At 39.7% G+C, this 19,408-nt stretch overlaps 2 protein-coding genes across 4 annotated transcripts; one reads left to right on the top strand and one right to left on the bottom strand.

The window, feature by feature from the left end:
• ppm1nb (protein phosphatase, Mg2+/Mn2+ dependent, 1Nb (putative)) lies at window positions 1-6,686 on the bottom strand. The gene is made up of 6 exons (XM_044140326.1): window positions 5,792-6,686; window positions 5,126-5,697; window positions 3,065-3,182; window positions 1,348-1,462; window positions 1,172-1,235; window positions 1-1,075 (listed from the first exon to the last, which is right to left on the bottom strand). Exons 1-6 carry the CDS (start codon window positions 6,195-6,197, stop codon window positions 1,061-1,063), a joined length of 1,290 nt encoding a protein of 429 aa, XP_043996261.1. The 5' UTR covers window positions 6,198-6,686; the 3' UTR covers window positions 1-1,060.
• On the top strand, window positions 2,761-17,283 carry rtn2b (reticulon 2b). 3 transcript variants are annotated; one of them, XM_044140329.1, is made up of 7 exons: window positions 2,761-2,838; window positions 12,611-12,818; window positions 12,963-13,101; window positions 14,493-14,562; window positions 14,707-14,753; window positions 14,836-14,894; window positions 14,984-17,283. In XM_044140329.1, the coding sequence occupies exons 2-7, from the start codon at window positions 12,613-12,615 to the stop codon at window positions 15,084-15,086; spliced, it is 624 nt and encodes a 207-aa protein (XP_043996264.1). In that variant the 5' UTR covers window positions 2,761-2,838; window positions 12,611-12,612; the 3' UTR covers window positions 15,087-17,283. The 3 variants fall into 3 exon arrangements, with proteins under 3 accessions (XP_043996264.1, XP_043996262.1, XP_043996263.1); XM_044140327.1 differs by lacking the exon at window positions 2,761-2,838 and adding an exon at window positions 10,059-10,445; XM_044140328.1 differs by lacking the exon at window positions 2,761-2,838 and adding an exon at window positions 10,093-10,244.
• The last annotated feature ends 2,125 nt before the right edge of the window (window positions 17,284-19,408 follow it).

Here is a 19,408-nt window from a genome sequence, read left to right as displayed (position 1 = left end):
TCAGTCATATGTTCTTTATTCAGATTAAAATCTTTACTCTCATCATTTAATGTTTAAACAGAAAATGTTACACAAACGTAATAGGATGATGCAGAATGATGTAGATAAAAGAAGCAGTACGGAAACTGACCCGTTCTATTGTTTGTTGCTGATGTTTTATCTACCATTTAAAAGACGAATAAGGCAGCACAGGACATGATCAATTCACTGAAAAAAATACATTTCACAGACAATTTCAAAATCCTTAGAAAGTTGGTAAATGCATGAACATGGCCATGTAGAAATTTGATTTGTCATAAAATTCAGACTTAGGCCGTTGTCTGGATATGTTCTGGTCAAACTTCCTGATAAGCAGACGTTTTTATCTGCGGTTACAATAAAAATACAAACATCATTAACCACTTCAGAAAAAAAAAAAAGATATTCTCTTCTGGTTTGTGAAATGTATTTTTTCCTTTATGTACGTACAAATATTTACAATAAAATATTTGTAATTATTTACTTATCACCAAGCAATAAATGAGAGTTCCCTGACTCCCGTTCATTGTTACTACTGTATTTCCTGTAGGAACAAATGGCCATTCGCATGCTCACTTATGACTAGCGTTGACAATTAACTGTTTAATTCGGAACATTTTTACTTAAAATTTTTCTTTAAAATACAAGTTCATATGTATCAAATAGTCCTGTGTTTTTATCCAATGAAAATGTACAGTGTCACAGTTGGTTTTAATCCGGTTGTACTGATCTGTCCTTTGAATTGATTAGCTGTGCTGTGTGTTCACTGAATTAGAAGCAGAGGTTCATTCCTTGCTCTGTGTCTGAGTACGTTTTACAAAATATCTGTCTGGTACAAATATAAAGTTTTAGGCTTTATTAGATCTCTTTGTGCATTGCATTTGTTTTAACAAGATGCTGCCTGCGAGCATGACGTAAACAAACACCTTTGCCAGGTCATGTGATTCCCCCCTATGGTCAGATTACACACATGAGGAAACAGTTTAATATTCACATTTATTACAGTCCATCTGAGTCGGAGAGTCTCCACTTCTGGGTCTCATTAACTTCCCAGAGCCTGTTAAGACAAGTAATGTTGAAAACAGAGGCATATTTTGTATACTGAAATAAAATAAATGGATTTCAGTGAGAAAACTGTTTACTGTGGACTCACATTTGGTGCTGCAGGCTTGTGTGTCTCTCTTTGATTATAGTAAGCAGAGATAATACAGTTTCTCCTGTAACACACAAAAGTGACATGGTGGTGTTGTTTTTTTGTAACCAGTGTATATATAGGAGTAGCTCTGATTGTACATGTAGACAGATTAGGCTACATTTTGGCTGTCTTACTTGCTCTGTATGCCTCCACCTGGAGGTAATCCAGGAATGACGGTGGACGCCAGGACTGTGAGGACGGACAGCAGGTCAGGCTCCTCTCCGGAGGCAGACAACTCGTCATAGATTTCTGCCAGACATCAGGACACAGAAACACTCAAATGAGCACTTTTAGCAAACACCTCCATACTTTGTGCACTTCCACTTTTGAAGTAAATTGCTTTGTTCTGCAGTTCTGTCGGTAACCTTGTCTGTTCAAATCACACCACATATCTTTAATTTCTTATGTGTGGTTATCTTATCAGTCTGCATCTGTTTACTATTCTTATTAGTGCTTTTTATATGAAGTACTCTACAAAAAAAAAAAAAAAAAAAAAAGTAGTAGAGTAGAGTCTTTCTAATAGGCCTTTCAGGATATTGCTGAATGCCTGTTGCCCTGCCCTCCTCTTTCAGTGTGGCATTTTCTTAAAATTGCATTTTTTGCTCCTTTAGTTTCCTTGTTGCAAATCACCTTTTGTATTGGGCAGCATTTTAATGAATTGCAATTCAACATTATTGCTATTTTGTATCTGCTTTTCCATTTTATTATACCACGTTTTGTTTATTTTTTAATGTTATTTCTATTGGAAAAAATTGTAGGAGGAACTGTCAACAGGTGGAAAAGCTTCGAGGGGGTGAATAATTTTTAATAGTGCTGTCTGCATTGTGTAAATTAAGTTATTAGATCATCCCTGCAACACATGAATAGAACATATGTTGATTCCATAGCAGTGGCTATACATGTATATGAACTGTTAAAACTTTTAAATGGATAGATTTTTAAACACTGTGTGGATTATCTAAAGATAATCAAAAGCAACAATGTAGAGCTGCACCTTATGAATACCTATGATAATTTTTTGTGCTAAAATATACAAAAATTTTCCGCCCCCACTCACTAAAACCTCAAATTTGGCCCAGCATTAACAAAGGGATGTCTCTTCTTCATTTGGAGTTTGATGCCATTACAGTGGCCTTTAGCATCACTTGCTGGCGTGGCATATGTATTACAACATTTTTTGACAAGAACTTCACAGATTGTGCGACATAAATATAGATTTTTTTAAAAAATTTCTAAACAGGTGAAAAAAAACTTTCACGTCAAAAATATTCAGTCAACTGTAACAGCGGCATCTGAGTTGCGATTCCTATGCCAATTAATTTTTCGGCATGTCAAAGAAATGCGTTAGCTTAACTCTCCATAGCTGTCCACACAAAAAAATCATCTAATTTACAGTAAAATACCGGAAGCTGGTAACCATAGAATTTAACCGTATTCTACGGACTTTACCGTAAAATTCTGGCAACAGCAGCTGTGGGTATTTTACCGTAAATTAGAGAAGTTTAAAAAAACAAACAAAAAAACCCAGTGCATGTTACATAATCAACAGCTTTAATTACCGAAAGCTTCCTACTCCACTGAAACGGGAGGCAGCTGTACGATACAATCAAGGACTTGTGACAAAGGTAAGGTCTTTTTAACTCTGCATCATAATCAATTTGACACATAATTGCCTATACACAAATGTATCTATGTTTGGGTTTATAAATGTAGATATTGAAGTTGCAGTAGGAAGGTTTGGGAAAAAAACCCCCATGGGTTTAAATTTGAACAAGCACATTAATTAAAGTTGAAAAACAGATTATATAACAAAGCCACTCCTGCATTATAAAGTTTACTCCCCCAACATACCTGCCACTTTGGATTCCAGCAGGTCCTCCAGCTCGGCCTCCTGGTGTAATGCTTCTGCTGACAGCTGGGGGGCGCCCGGGAAGCAGAGCAAGATGATGCTGATGTTGTCCAAGCTGCCCTGTGAAGCAGAGCAAAGCAGCGTCAGCACGGGCTGAGTAATGATGGCTGACCTCACAAATGTCAGCACACAGGACGCTCTCTCGTCCTGCGTGAATCGCTTTAGAGATGGGTCAGTTTCATCTCAAGGTTTGCACACCTCTATCACACGGATGGAGTGGTGAAGCAGAAAAATGTAAACCGAGCGTAACATTTTGAGGTTGTGCTGCACATCCAAGCTGAAGCTCTGTTACATAACTGAGACATGATGTCCTGACAGGGTATCTTTCTACAAAGGATCAAGTCTTGTATACCTAAAGATTTTTGGGATGTAATCAGCGATAGTTTCTGAAATGGGTACATTTGACTGGGGATCCAGGAGAAATCAATGTAACATCTTCTGACACTCCTGCAGTCTATTTCGAAGCGCTGAGTGGACTATTACACCATGAAGGGCAGCCACAGCGTAAATGAACTGCGAGCTTCAGCAGAGGTCAGCGCTGGATTTTAAGTCAGTGTCATGACTTTCAGAACCAGGGATTCTCAGTAGTGTTCAGAAGAATGCAACAACACAAATAGGTATATTATATTATATTTCTATAAACTTGTAATGTATAAATAAAAGCAATCAGGTTGCTCACACAGCAACACTCTGCAGTGAGGATGTTGTTGTTCAGTGAAGAAAACTCAGTAAGAGAGCTGTTGTCAGAGTCACTGGAGTGTTTAAATTAAATCAGAGGAAGTACAGAGACATTAGAAACTATTGGCATGCCTGCGATTTAATTAAGACACAAGAGAGTGAGGGAGAGAGCAAGATTTAAGGCTGAGCAGAGTACACACAGTATGAAGTCGCCTCTACTCTTAATGCTAATAATTAACCAATTAAACCATGGCCAGAAAAAAAATTGAATGTCATTGCTTCATCATCAGCTATTGTAGGACTTAATGAGAAAATTGGAACTGGCCAAAACACAAAATTCTGATAATTGCATCATGTGTCTTTATAAGCAGCCCTCTTCTTGTCTTCACAATATTATGTATTTTCTAAGCATATAGTGCCATTTCAAAGCACAATCAAGTAACTATTCTGTCTTCAGTTGTTATAAAAATAAAAGAAATTTGACTTTGCAATTTAATGCCTTGAAATTGGGCCTCTGTCTCTTTAAGAAAAAGTTCTGAACGAAACACGAGGCGTGCAAACATTCTGTCGTTACGACATTGTGCTGAAAGTGGAGCACCGCTTCTCCAGTTGCCATGGAGAAGCGGTGCTCCACTTTCAGCACAATGTCGTAACGACATTCCTCTATAGACATTTAACATTGTTCTTAAGAACATTTCACTGAGAAGTAGGTTGTATAATGAGCGCAGCAGATGTGCAGTTCCACTAGGTGTCTGCTAATTGCTGCTGCTAGTCTGAAGGAGCTGAGTGGAGGAGGCACTTGTGAGAATGGCTGTCATAAGAGATTCAAGAACTCCTCAACATGCATAAAGGAATGAAGGAATGACATTATAACATGATATTAAACTTAAAAAGGTCGATTTTTAACCTAACCTTTCAATAAATTTCCAAAACTATTTCTAAATATTCATGTATTTTTGATTAGTTGCATTTCTTAAAAACACAATTTTAATAACCATTGCACAGTGACAGTTGATTTTATTTCAGGAAAAATCAAATCCAAGATGTTTAAGTTCCTGCAGAGCCAACTAGCCTGTCAAATTAAAATCAGTTAACTTGTTAAGCAATTATTGATCCTTTTAAACAAGACACTGTCTGCCTGACAATGTTACTCTAAGCTGAATTTAGAACCTTTAGATTAGGGATAAAATCTACAGAAATATGTAACTGCATGAGCCTCTTGCTTTGGTTTGCGCTGCAACTAAAAGTCTCTGTTGCTCTCATCACAGTAGGACCATGTTGTGACCCACAAGACTTGAAGCAACATGCACAGACGTCACTCTGACCTTGTACAGACAGAGGTCGATGACTTGAGTGCAGACATCCCTCAGGTCAGTGCAGACTTGCAGCCGGTTGTGGACAAAAGCGCAGAGCTCCTCGTTGCTGATGGTGTCCCACACGCCGTCGCAGGCCAGCACCAGGAACTCGTCCATGGGCGAGCGCTCCACCACACACACCTCCGGCTCCGGCGAGACCATCTGCTGGCTGGGGGTCCGGTTTTCCACCCCTTTGTAGCTGAAGTCCCCCAAAGCTCGGGACACTGCCAGGGAACCGTTGATCCTCTGAAGGGACACCGACCCGCCGGCGCTTTCGATGCGCTCCTTCTCCAGGGGACAGTAAGGTTTGTGGTCCTCAGTGGAGAAACACACCTGACCCGACCGGCAAAGCACGGCCCTGGAGTCGCCACAGTTGCCGAAGTAGATGTAGTATGGGGAGATGAGGGTGGACACCACGGTGGTGCCGCCTCTCTCCCAGCCTTCTCGCCGGGCCACAGAGTGCAGGTGTTTGTCTGTCTGCAGGAAGCCGTCTATGATGGCCCCCTTCACCTTTTCAGGGTTGTCCTCAGGTCCGACCCCACCTGTGTGCACAAATGGGTGTAAACTGAGACTGAACCCCGACCCTCAAGAAAATAGTGCATGTCTTCATCACATGTTCAGTGTGAAATCTTTTACCTGTGGCCAGGATGTGTCCCAGAAGGTGCTGGGAGCAGTATTGGGCCACCGTGCTGCCGGCGTGGCCGTCGAACACGGCGAAGAAGCTCCAGTCGGCGAGCTCTCCTCCCAGCTGTGGCACGCAGTTGTGGAAGTCCTCCATGTTGGCCCTCCAGCCCTGCATGCTCCCCAGGGCGTAGGTGAGGCCCCAGCGGGCGCAGCCCTCCTGGGTCAGCTTCTCCAGCACCGGCCGGTCCAGGTACGGGCTGGGGATCACCTCCTCCTTCTCCCCCTCCCCCATCTGCTCCCCGTCCGACTCCCCTCCACGCCCTCCTTTGAAGAAAGAGCTGACCCTCTTCTCTGTTTCTTTGACCAGCTGTCGCACGAATGCAGGCATCTCCACATTGCCCTTCCTGGCTGTCCTCATGGCTCCTATGCGCAGCTGGTGGGGGTGTAATCTTCGCTTGTCCCGGCTCTGGTGCTTGTGGATGGGATGCAGGGCCGGGCTTCTGGCCTGACTCTGGGCCTGTGCAGTGTCTGCGTAGCCCTGCTGCTCCAGGGCTCAGAGCATGGCTGCCTCAGCTGATGGATGCTCTGCTCCCCTCCCTCTCGCTGCTCATCTCCTTTCGTCTTCCCCTCTGGAGACCTCACTGATCAGCGCGCTCTCCTCCCCTCATCCTTCCTCTCTCCTCTTTGTTTTTTGGTGTCTTCTCTGTGTGACTGTGATTTCACCTTCTCCCTCGCTTTTTCATAGCTCTACCGTCTTTCTCCAGCTCTCCCCCCCCTGGCCTTGTTATTTTCCCTGCCTCCGCAGTGATTGGCTGGCTATTTGTGTGCACCAATCTCTTCCTCTGTTGCTCTCCCTCTGTCACTGTCCTCCTATCTGCAGCTCTGGCCCTCCCATGCTGATGGTAATCTCAACCTTTGATCGGCCGGGATTATAGGCTTGTGGATTAAAGGGCTGTCGGCCATTTAAGGAGCATGTGATTCGATAGTGAGACTCTGGTGTGGAGGATCTCTTTAAAGTGATATCACACTTTATTTCGTTTCCTTTTTTAAAACATTTGCCATGGTGATACATGCGCCCCCTAAAATAAAGCCTGTTATTTAAGCTGCAGTTATTGTCTAATTATGTGTAAGGACGAGCTCAAGTCTTTAACTAGAATTTAATCTTTATCGCTTCGTGGGTGTTTAATGTTTTTTTGCATAACAGCTTTTTGTGCCTCGGTCTGAGCTTCTTCTTCTGTATGCAGGTTCACAAACATGAAACCCTTGAAAAGTTACATTTTTCATCACGTTAGAACCACAAAGTAAGATGCATTTGCTAAAAATTTGATTTGTTCGACCAACACAAGGTAGCACATAACTGAATAATGCATGGCTTTTATGTTTTCAGATAAAAATATGAAAAGACTTTTGTCTTGTGGGAAGGTGAACTTTCATCCCACTGTGATTTTCTGTAATTAGTATCTTCTGTTTTCTTTCGACTTTGATCCGCTGCTCCAACTTAAAGCTACACTTTGTTACCTTTATTTTAAAAAAATCTCTCTTTTTTTGTACGTTTGCTAAAACTGTCACTAAATTGTGACAGTTTAGCACGAGACAGATAATCTGTGAAAAAATTGAGCTCCTCTGCCTCGTCCCAGTGATGCTGTTGTCGCTCCCATTCAAAACCAACCAGAGTCAGGTCAAACGTTTTAGTGCTGTCAGTCACTCTTGTGTTTATGCTGCTAAATGTGCTAATGGTGAAGAAACAACTTAGGGTTCCAGGAAAACTATTTATCCACCATCATCAGACGAGAGCATTCATTGTGCTGAACCAGCTGTAACCTAGCAGAGAGCAAGGGGGAGGTTGTGAGCAGCACATACATAAGAGTGATTGGCAATGCTAAGACCCTCCTCCTTGGTTTTGATTGGTTGTTTCTGACCAGGCGCTTGAATTTTTCGCACATTAGCTGTTTAATGTCACAACAAAGTGCCTTTTGAACGAACCTGATGCAGAGACTTGATATAAATTCCAGTCACTCGCAAAAATGGGTTGAGAAATTGTAACCAAAGAGAAGAGAGTTTTAATAACAGTCCACATTACCATATAGAGTATTAACAACAATATTATTGTTTCAATTACTGGATTTTTTTATCTTGTGTTTATTTATACCAAGATTTTATTACACACTTACGGACTCTGTTGGTTAGGTGAATTCTGAAGGCAGTTCTTTGTACTGGATTTTATTTAGCGTAAAGAGGATGAATGCCAATTAGTGCCAGAAGTTTCTTCCCACGATGCAGTTGTGCATCACAGTTCCTAGTCAAAGCCCTAATAAAATATATTAAAATTTGATGCAATGTTGCAAAATGTGTACAGGTTCAGGGGGGTGGATCCTCTAGTGAGGTGCTGGAAAGCTACAGAGGTTGTGGATTGGAGACGTAAATTCAATCATTTGTTGGCATCACTTGGTTCTGACTACACAGAAAATCATTTTTCCATTGATAAAAAAAAAACAAAAAACGGGAAAAATATATAAGAACTGAAAACTGTAGTGGATTAAGCTGTTGTAGCTTGAGGTCTAAAATCCCCTCTGTGTTTATTCTAATCTAAATGAACAGATTTTGTTTTCCCACGATTATGCAACTGACAGCTGCTTTCCTTGGTAACTTTTCTCAGACAACAGCTCAAACCTGTGGGGTCAGCCAGAGTGACAGCGCCTCCCTCTGTAATTAATCATGCAGCTTGATGCGCTTTGACAACGATGGATGTGGAATTTACAACACACTGCTGGTCGCAAAAGAGCAAAGAAAATAACTTATTACCTGAGTTTTGATTTCCTCTAAATAGTCATTTGTTGCTTTGGTGCTACTCATAATCTGCTTTTTTTTTTTCTTTATTTAAATCCCACTGAGCTACAAAATACCAGGCCAAGTAAGCAGCAGCAAGTATCAAACACAGTTACAAGAATTATAGTTGAATACAGGCATAAACGAAACAAAAATACTTTACAGTTTGATAATAATTGCAAGTCATCTAAAAGAAACAGTTGCATGTTATGGAATTAGCCTCAAAGACTATTTTTAAAATTCTATTTGTTGTTGTTTTGTTAGTTTTGACGTGATACAAAACTAACAAAGAAGAAGACAGAAGAAAAGCATGACGACATTATAGAGTCTTTACCTTCCACACTGGCATTATTTCCTCAGCAAAAGCCAAATATGAACAAAAAGCTTTTCTTCTTCAGATCATTCAGGTTTGTTTTTAGTAAGCACAAGCTTTCAACCAAGCTGAGGTCTGGACTTGGACCCAAAGCATCACTAAACACTCCTGTTAATTAACCAGTTTCTGCCCAACTTTAGCTGTTGGGCAGGGGAAAATATCTTTTATTTTGGTTGGTCGAATCGGTGACTGTAAAACAAGTCCAGACTTTCACCGCCATGATTGACAGTTTGCACCAGGTATTTGTGGCTCAACACTCAGGGCGGCATGTCAGGGGGCGTCACAGCCTCAAGTTGTGAACAAATTGTGTCAGCTGAGCTACAACACAGTTTGCTGTTTCTCAGAATGCTTATCAAATCTATTTGGGAGAGTCACATGGCTCTGTACCACGGCTGGATAACGACGCTGAAGTTAGAATCTGATTCTGGTTCGGTCTTGATCTCGGTATTGTTTGTTTTTGATCTCAGCTCAGTCTCAGCTTGGAAATGGCCTTATAACTCTTCACATATCAAACGACAGCAAGTAAGGATTATCTAAGAACTTTTAAAAGATTTTAAAATCTCAGGCAGCATGGGTGTACTTAGTTTTTCCACTTACAACTTTTCCATTTTGGTTTGTTTTCTCAAATAGTTAATGGAAGTGTGAAGAAAACCTCCCATCTGTTTTATTATTATTATTTTTTTTTTACACTTTGGGTTAGAGTTAAAGAAAAACATTTGAACCTGTAATGTCCTGCTTATTTTATGATGCTTTCCCACACAATATTTGAAAATTTCTTCAAACGAAATTGAATCTAAATTCCCTCAAGGTGCAGTAATTTTGGTCCGACACATATTAAAGGGAGTCCAAATGGAGTCAAATTGGCCAACAAGTCAGTGTGAACATCGAACTTAAATACTGAAACAGAAACCAGAATTTGGCTCAAAGGGACACAATTTAAACCACAAACTTAGAAGTGACTCAGCAGAATCTGTTTACATTTAAGACCGAACTCTCCTGGGAGGTGATGAGCATATATGCTGTTTCCATCTATTCTACAGCATGAGTCAGCCTTAATCTGAAATTCATCATTTTATCATCAATGCTGCAGAGCGCAGCTGGTGCAGAGAGCGGCCTGCAGACCTGAGCTGTTTCCTCATGAATCCTGATCAGTGATGAATTTCACACCAGAAGCTGCTCCTGGCTGGTCTGGACACGCGCAGAGGCCTCTCACACGCTGACTGAGAGGGCAGGAGGGTCCCAGGAAGCTGAGGGGACATGTCTCAGGTTCCCAATTTTCAGTGTGTGTGTGTGTGTGTGTGTGAGTCGTCACAGGGTGTATCCAGCATGGGATAAAATTAGGCCGGGGCAGCCTTATACTGCTGACAGAGCTGGGAAGGCCAAAAAAAGCCTGGGGAGCAAGCCAACGGTGGAAGCTCAAGGAAGAGAGGGGAGCAAGCAGGACCGCCGCCGAAATGGCCTCCAAACGTAAGGAAATAACGAGCGGCAGCTAAAGGCTTAGAGAATCAGAACAGCTGTGAGGTGGAGGGAAGCGATGGGTTCTTCGTTTCTCCTTCGGGCAGATTTAAGAGGTCCAGGTTGAACTCTGAGTCCACCATGTCTCATAGCTGGTGGACAGAAAAGGGACTCATCTAAATGAGACCTGTGTTATCCTGATTCATTTTGAAGAAGATACTGACAACTATGTTTGATTTGCTACTTGTTCGGGTTGCGTTTGTTTTTCAGGATTGGTGTGTAGTTTGGTGTATGTTTGCCAGGCTGTGGGAAATTACTTAATTGGTGCACCAGCTAAACTGAGAGTGGGTCGGCTCAGTCCTGCATATAAATTCAATTAAATAGCTACATTTGATCTCGTTTGAGCATGTTTTTGAAAACGTACGGCAAAACCCAGCTTCAGTTCGTCGTGGTATTTCATCCCCCGTTGTTTGAAATGCAACTTGTTTGACTTTAAACTGAACTCGCTAATCTGAGATTCCCAACTATTTAAATAGGAAAGATTATTATCTCCAGATTTAAAGTAGTTGTCAAATCTTTGGGAGGCTGAGTATTTGATAAAGGATCCTAGCTAATATTTTACACCTTTATTCAGAGCCCTTCATCGCACATTATTAATAGCTCCAGACATTTTTTTTTATTTTGTTCTCCTGAATCTGCCGTATTTCTTAATTTAAATTCAGAAGATCGTTTTATTTTTCATGACTGTTAAATATTTTTCTGCTTTCCTTGACAAAACCTGTGTAGGCTGCATGCCTGATGGTCCAGTCCGTCGCAGACATAATGATACTCGTCGCATTTAGTTTGTTTTGAAGATGAACCTGATCTGAGCGGTGAGGCTGAAGAGTGGGTCGCTGCCACTAGTGGACTGAGTCACACAGCATTTTGGAGTCAACCGAAAACAAGGCGGCTCCATTTAAAGAGACAGTTCCATTTCTTAAATCGGATTCTGCTGAAAGGTTGTGAGTAGTAAATATCTTACCAACAGTGGACATAATTGAAACCGAAACATTTGTGTTCAGTGTATGAAAAAGATACACGTTTAACCTTTTTCTCCTCTCACTTCAAGATGGAACTAAACTTTTCCTGTTTTAATTTGTTTCGGATCAGCAGAATGATTCATATTTGCTGAATAACACAACAATTAGAAATACATCTTTAACTTTCATTGGCTTTAGACGTTTCAACACATCACCTTAGTATTTTGTAGATTTTCTGTGTAACTTAGGTGAAAAGTTTTGGGCTTCCTCCTACAATTTTCTCACAATAGTTTGCTGGACTTTTGTCTCATTCCTCCTGACAGAACTGGTGTAGCTGAGTCAGGTTTGGACTTTAGGTCAGAGCTTGGAGGTGGTCACTCCAAAGCATTGACCTTGTTGGACTTTGTGTGGCCATTTTGTGACTAATTTGTTAAAATGGTCATTATCCATTTCGAAGAGCCATTTAAACCACACCCTAACTTCCTGGCAGATAAGTTGAGACGTTGCATCAACATTTCAACATAATGTTCTTTCCTCTATTTTCTGACCCATCGTTCCTCTAGCAAACTAGCCACTCAGCATCATGCTGCCACTTTGTTACTGCAAAGTTCGGATGGTGTTCTCAGACTTATTAGCCATCTAATGAATAAGTAGGAAAAAGACTATGCAAAAATTAACAAACTAGCATCCATTTGAACTGCCATGCAATTATTTACTTGTCATGTTTCATTACTGTAACCGGTAATGAAACATGCTACAGTAAGGAGCTTTAGTAGTGGCCCAGCTCTGACAAGGTGCTAGTTCTGAAACTTATGTCTGTTTTATAAAAGTAGAGATGCTACAATGTTACTAGTGGTCAGATACTGACTTCTCATAATCTCTCAACAGAACGGCAATTAAATAATGCAAACTCTTGCTTTACAGCTTTGTAACCAAATTAGAAAAAACACATGTTTTAGAGCTTTTATGCATTGTTTATCTGAGTTCTTATTTAGACTAAAACACAACAACAATTATGGAGAAAGTTAAATTCGTGTTGTGTAATCCCAAGGAATAGAAACAGTAATAGATCAAAACTGTGATTTCCCCCCTTTTCTTCTGGTATTGTTCTGAAATACTACTTCTTAGAACAGTGCAGCTGATTGCTGTGTTTTGCAGTCATGGATCTGGTGTATTGGAGGAACATGCGGTGGACCGGTGTGGTATTTACGGGACTGGTGATGTGCCTGGCCAGCCTCTTCCAGCTGAGCGCCATCACTGTGCTCTCTCACCTGTGCTTGGGTATCATGTGCATCACCGCCACGCTCCGTCTGTACTACAAACTACTGGAAGTGCTGCGCTGGAACCCTGGTGTTCACCCCTTTCAGTGAGTTGGTCTACATTCATACTTGAATATTCGCTGGATCTCCTCCTGTACTCCAGAAATGTTCACATTTCTCCTGATTTGGGGGGAAAAGTGTCATGGAGGGACGCCCTCCACATGTTGCACGCTTGTGATTTTTGTGCCCAGGTCATATTTGGATTACGACAGCTCTCTGACCGATAAGGAGACGGTGATGCTGGTCGAAGAGGTGGTGCTGCTGGTTGCCTTTGCCGTCACAGAGATTAAACGCCTTCTCTTCATCGAGAACGTGATAGACTCTGTTAAGGTTTGAGAGCGATAACAATGAGACAATATATACTCTACATATGTATGTATATAGTGCTTTAGAACAGAGAACGTTGTCACATTTTTATCACTTTAGAACATCAACCTTTGAGGTATTTTATTGGGATTTTGTGTAAGTGAGCAACACAAAGCAGTTTGCAATGAAGAACAGAAAAATCAGTCGATTTTCATATGACTGCACATGTGAAAATCGGGTGGAGACATATTCCAAAAGATCTTTATCAGTATTTGAAGTGAAACACCACAATTTTTAGACTTTTATTAAAAACCCAACTGATTATTATGTATCATTTTCTTCCCTATCAGAGCCATGTGGTACTTTGTGTTGGTCTTTTATATAAAATCTAAAAAGGATGTGGTTGTCACGTGATAAAAAGCAAACAAACAAACAAAAAAAAAAAAAACGAGGTGTGAATATTTTAAAAAAGATAAAGAGAAAAAGTTGTTGGATTGAAAATGTTTGGCGCCCTCTGGTGGTATCAGAAAAACCTTTTTTACTTTACTGTAGTGTAGGATCATAATCTCACACAAGTCTCAAAGTCCTAAAAGCTGTTTCCGCATATATAAATACGCTTTAACACAGAAATATAATTCATTAAGTTAAAGTTCATTAAGTTAGAATTCAAAATGGAATTCAAAAGATAAAACATGCCACCAAAATACTCATCTGTCTGCAAAGTAAGGGTACTAAGAAAATAAAAACAAATTGTTAAAACTCAGTGTCTCCACAGCAACCATTTTGTAAACATTGTTAACTGGGTTTACAAAAAAACAGCATAAGGCGCTGTATGACTTTTATTTAAACTTGGCAACAGGGTTAGAAAGAAAACTGATGGAAAAACAGTGCAAATAATATATATATTTTTAAAAACAAATATCACTTCTTTAAAAATAATCCTGACAAAAGATGATCTATGGTGTTCTTGTATATTAAACGTCTGTAGTTTTAAAACTACAGGATCAGAGCTGATCACCAATCACCCCTGGTTGGTGATCAATGGGCAGTTCCCATACAGAAAAATGTGATCTCGTTTATTTTTTTAAAAAAGGCCTCATTTTCTGTGTGTAAACAGTTCAACTAACAGCAAGTACTCTCCTGTGCAGTTTTTCAGTTTAGTAAAAAAAAAAAAAGACCTATATAAATATTCCAGGCCATGATAAATAAGATTTTAAAAAAGACCCAAGAAAACAAACAAACAAACAAACAAAACCAAATCAATCAAAACCTGAATTCAGTCAGAAAGATCCTGATTGGTGCAGGTATGATTTTGTAAATTAAACGGTTTTGTTTGTGTTGGAACATCCAGTTGTTTACCTTCCAGCTACATAATATCATCTTAATGATCTAATGATTCATCTTCTGTCCCTCAGTTTGTGTTGTTCCTCTATCTGCTGACGTATGTGGGCGTCGCCACCAATGGGCTGACTCTGATCATAGCTGGTGAGAAACATTAGCCAGCACTTAAGTAAACCAACTCTAAACTCCTCCTTCACACTTTCAACTCTCTGTCCTGATCTGATTACTAAAGATTTATTCATCCTTGTTTTTTTTTTTAGTTTGATTCTTTTTTGTTTTTGCTTCCAGCTGTGATTGCAATTTTCTCCCTTCCTCTGTTATACAAAAAACAGCAGGTAAATATTTTATTCATTTATTTTTTAACCCAGAATAAGTTAGATTTGCTTTGGGGATTCTAACTTCTCGTTTTGTTGCCAGGTCCGGATAAGGAAGGTTGTCAGAGCGTTCAGAGCGTTTGTGAAGAAAATCAGAAATCTGTAAGTAACCTGCTACATAAAACATGTTGTTTTGCGATAATAATACCAAGCTACTGGTATCTTTTTCACTGTGCATTGCCTTGTTGCAGGTTTGACAGTTTGTACGAGATGGTGAGACCCTCCTCTGCCCCTGCCTCCAAACCGGCACCCCCAGCTGCTCCCGCCATCAAACAGAAACCCAAGTTGAAGTAACTTTTTGGTTGCACACTGAAGGAATTTGGGATTTAGAAAACGTTCGTCCTCTGTGGGGCCGCCAGTGGGGCTGCTCATTTCCATCTCTCCACTGTGATTGTTTATGGGAGCAAGATTTAATTGATGCCGACAGCAGAAACAAAGCTGCCATTCACACACAGAGAGGGACGGGCAGAGGATGAAGTGGGAAATGTTATTTACTGAGATGCTCTCTGTGGGCAACTTTTTAATGTTACCATTTTTGCACGGTCATTTTCTACAAATGGTGACAACATATACCTTCATAGAGTACATAGATACAGGTTACTTATTATCAAGCTCTAAACTTAAGTTTAAACAACTTTAGAAACACTTAATAAAAAAGGAAACTAATCACACTTTGCTTAGTTAACAAATTTATTTCAATCAGGCTCCTTTGTCTTGCTTTCATAATTGTTTATAGTAAGGGTTAATTTGAAACAATAATTTTCAGTTGGAGCACTAAATCCGAGGGATTAGATTAATACATTTTGTTTAGTAAAGTGAACTTTATCGCTTCTGCTATAACTTGTAGTTCAACGTTTGAACACCAGGAGGCAGTGCTGAAAACAATGCTGACAGTCAGATCAAAATAAGTACCAGCTCTGACTTACCGGATAATTACGTGAGCAGCAACAACAACAACAAACAAAACTGCCTGTCGAGAACATCTCAGTAAACAAACAAATCCACTTACACAAGACTTTACATTTTGTGTAATTCTAATTCCTGGTGCAAGATCACTTCATGCGATCGCTTTATTTCATGTGAATATATTTATACTTCTAATGAGGTCGATTCCATGAATAACCCACAGAAACCTTCCAGAAGAAGGACTAAAAGTTTTTTTTCTTTTAAGTTTCTTTTAAGAAACGACACTGCTGCTTCAGTGAGCTGCACTCATACTTTCTGATCTCGACCATCCGGATTTGTGGCGCCCCACTGGAACCCCACAGATCCATCTGGACACCATCTTGGATCTCAAAACGCTAAAGTCTTGAACTGTGTCACATTTCGTCACGTTACAACCTCAGATTTTGGCTTATTTTATTAGGCTTTTGTGAGACAGACCAACACCAATTAGTGCATAATTGTGAAGTTGAAGGAAAACCACACGATGTCTTACATGAAACCAGTACTGAATGCAAAATGTAAACTCCATCTCAAGGGTTACGCATGATGGTGGCAGCATAATGATGTGGGAGTCGAGAGTGAGTTCTAAAATGGATTTGTTCAAATCAAAACATATCCATGAGTTAGGATGACTTGTTGAGAATCTGTGGTAAGACTAGAAAAGGCCTGTTAACAGATGTTTTTTTTTTTTTTTTGTGTGTGTGTGTGTGTGTCCAATCTGGCTGAGCAAAAATTCCCAAAATTTTGTTTCCTTTATTTTGGGAGCTGATGTGAAATTTGAGTGACAATTTGTATTTGTAAACTATTTTAAAAACCTCCTTCCACTTCAAAATAATGCACTATAGTTTCTACTGATCTCTAACGTACTGTAAAACACATCAACGCTTGTGACCTGGAAATTTTCACCCATCTACGGGTCACACTCACGTTTAAATCTAGTATATGTGGGGACTTTTCTTACTGACAGCTAGCTGCCAACACTGAGCCAGTGTGTGGGTATTTCAGTGCAATTTCCTCGCCAGAAACCTGCTTTATGCATATCAAATTAATGTGAAAATGAAGCTGCATTCAAACTGTTGTGTCTTAATGAGCTTAAATTACAGACAGTGTGTAGCATATATCCACATATATTCATATGTACTGCATTAACATGTTTTTTTTGTTTCTGTCATCACTTGTGATGTGGGGATCTAGATCTGCAGACATTTCGGCTCTCAGTATTTTCGCTCGTCTCGTTTTTCCCTCAACTCTTTCCATTCAACCTGCATTTTCTTTACTTTTGGTGCCGTGGAGTAAATAGAAAGTCCTGAAAGTTTGTTCGTGTTAAATTGGTCTAAGTGGGCATCGGTTTTAATAAATGCACAATTATATATTGTAAAACTTAGTTGTGATTTTATAACAGTTTAATCACTGCAGATGTCATCGCTGATGTGACTTTTTTGTTTTTGGTTTACAATATTTCTATTGGTACTTACTATTTGTGTTATTTCCTATTGGAATGTTGCTCCCTAATAAAGAAAAGTATTTGCTATACAAGTGTGTTGTGCCTGTAAAAAAAAATTCAACACGGGTCGCTGGAGCTCAGCTTTTCGTTGTAACTTCTGTGTTTAAAAGAATTGCACCTCAAGCTGAGAATAAATCTAGCTCCAATTATTAATGCAAAAATAGGAAAAAAAAAAATCTACAGAAAATATGCAATTTGCCTTCCTTTAAAGCTGCAGAAGCACATTTAACCACTAGGTGTCAATCTCGGAATGGTGCTACTGGGCCGAAGCTGTGAGTGATCTAAGATAACACACCATTCTCAAACACTTTCAACATGATTTCATTGCAGCGTCTAACTCATTATTAGTAAATGACCCTTTTTAAAATGTTCCCAGTATTTAACAATAAAAAACATCCCTTTGTCTGGGAGCCACGGTAATGTGTTGGTGACCTTGAGATATTGTTTCTTTTTAGAAGAGGAAAAAAAAAGCAAAAAAAAACAACCTAGCGTCAATTCACGCTCTCTTTCATATCTTCAAGGGCAGCTTCTCTTATTGCCTTAAATCGTGACTCAGAGCCTCCATTTGTCAGTGTTTACTTAAAAAGCTCACCGAACACGCTCATGTGGAGCCGCTTGACGTTTCACAGTAGTTCTAAATCAATCCCTTTTTTGACTGTTTTCTCCCTTCACATGCCGTGTTTGTGATTTCCGTGCGTCACAATGAGACCCGACTGGTAAAAATGTGCATTTTAATACATGTGAATACAACACAGGAACACAGCTTATATTCAGCGCTTCACAGTGGATTATGTCATTGTTACAGTGGTCTGTGGAGGTCAGTAAGACCCCGCCCCCCCCCAAAACGGCACTTAAACAGGTTAGTTATTTTGAAGAACAGCACATTAAAACTCAAACTCCGATTCACTTTAACTATAGATTCCTACACAGCTCTAGTCACAGCTATAGTGTCTGATAAGTAAAAGGTTAGGTTTACAGTGCCTTCAAATAGGACCACATTTTATCACATTTTTATCACATGAGATTAAAATACATTAAGACAACTATAATAGCTCATAATTATTAAAAATAAAAGTTAAAGTGATGCATGGTTTTTCTTATTTTTCACTAATGAAACCCACAATTGTCATCTTGACAATGGCTGGAAAAAAACAAACAAAAAAAAACACAAGCGGTCCTCTGTGTCGTTTGTCACAAGCGACATTTGCTCTATCCAGGTTTGATCAGACTCATTTTGTTTTACCCTCTAAACAGAACTGCAGCGATGCACGGTGGAGGCAGTGTCATTCTTTGGGGATGTTTGTCTTTAGGTTGGACAGGACCTGAATGAACCTCCCCCCCACCCCACCACCACCACCACCTTCTTCAAATCAGACAAAATTGGTGTCAATCAACTCGACTCTATTTGTGCAGCAACATTTTTTTGTCTGCGCTGCGTTGACTTTGAAGATATTAATGAAAGTTTAAAGGTCAACCAGTTGACCCACCCCCACTTTTATGAAATCAAAGTTACCTTTAAAATTCTCATTAATATCTTCAAAGCCAAACACAATCTGACATTTTTTATATTTTTTTTCTATGTAGTTATAGCTACTGTCCTTGCATGTGCTGTTTTTATTGTTGCATTGCAGTTTTGTCCCTCCTTCCTAAACAAATTTATCCTATGGGAGACCAATAAATTATCTTAATTTATACGATAGCAGCACACACAAAAATCTTTGCTGCACAAACCTCCATAAATGTAGCACTCATTTGAAGAAGGTGGGGAACGGAAAGCCAGTCAGAGTTGGTGGAAAAATAGAGCTGAATACAGAGCAATAAAAAAAAAAAAAACGACATAAAGAGAAATGTTGTGGAGACAACCAACCTCCATAAATAAACAGCAAAAACGGTTCAGTTTGAAGCATGCTTGGCATAGACAAAGCACAGATTGGAATCTTAGATTCAACAGGATGCTGATATGGGCAAAAAAAAGGGGTAAAAATATTGTCTTCTTAACATGAAAAGCTGGTAGATATGTACCTCAAAATACATCCAGTTAAAGTATTGACTCTAAGTGGCTGAATAAATTTGCAGAGGCTTTGAAAACCATGTACTCGCTTCAACTTCACAATTATGAGCCACTTTGTATAGAATCACAATAAAATATATTTAGGTTCGTGGTTGT

Source organism: Gambusia affinis, linkage group LG15, assembly GCF_019740435.1.
Source record: "Gambusia affinis linkage group LG15, SWU_Gaff_1.0, whole genome shotgun sequence".
NCBI classification, from domain to species: Eukaryota; Metazoa; Chordata; class Actinopteri; order Cyprinodontiformes; family Poeciliidae; genus Gambusia; species Gambusia affinis.
Note: the sequence above shows the minus strand (reverse complement) of the source record. Positions and strands in the feature narration are given on the sequence as shown.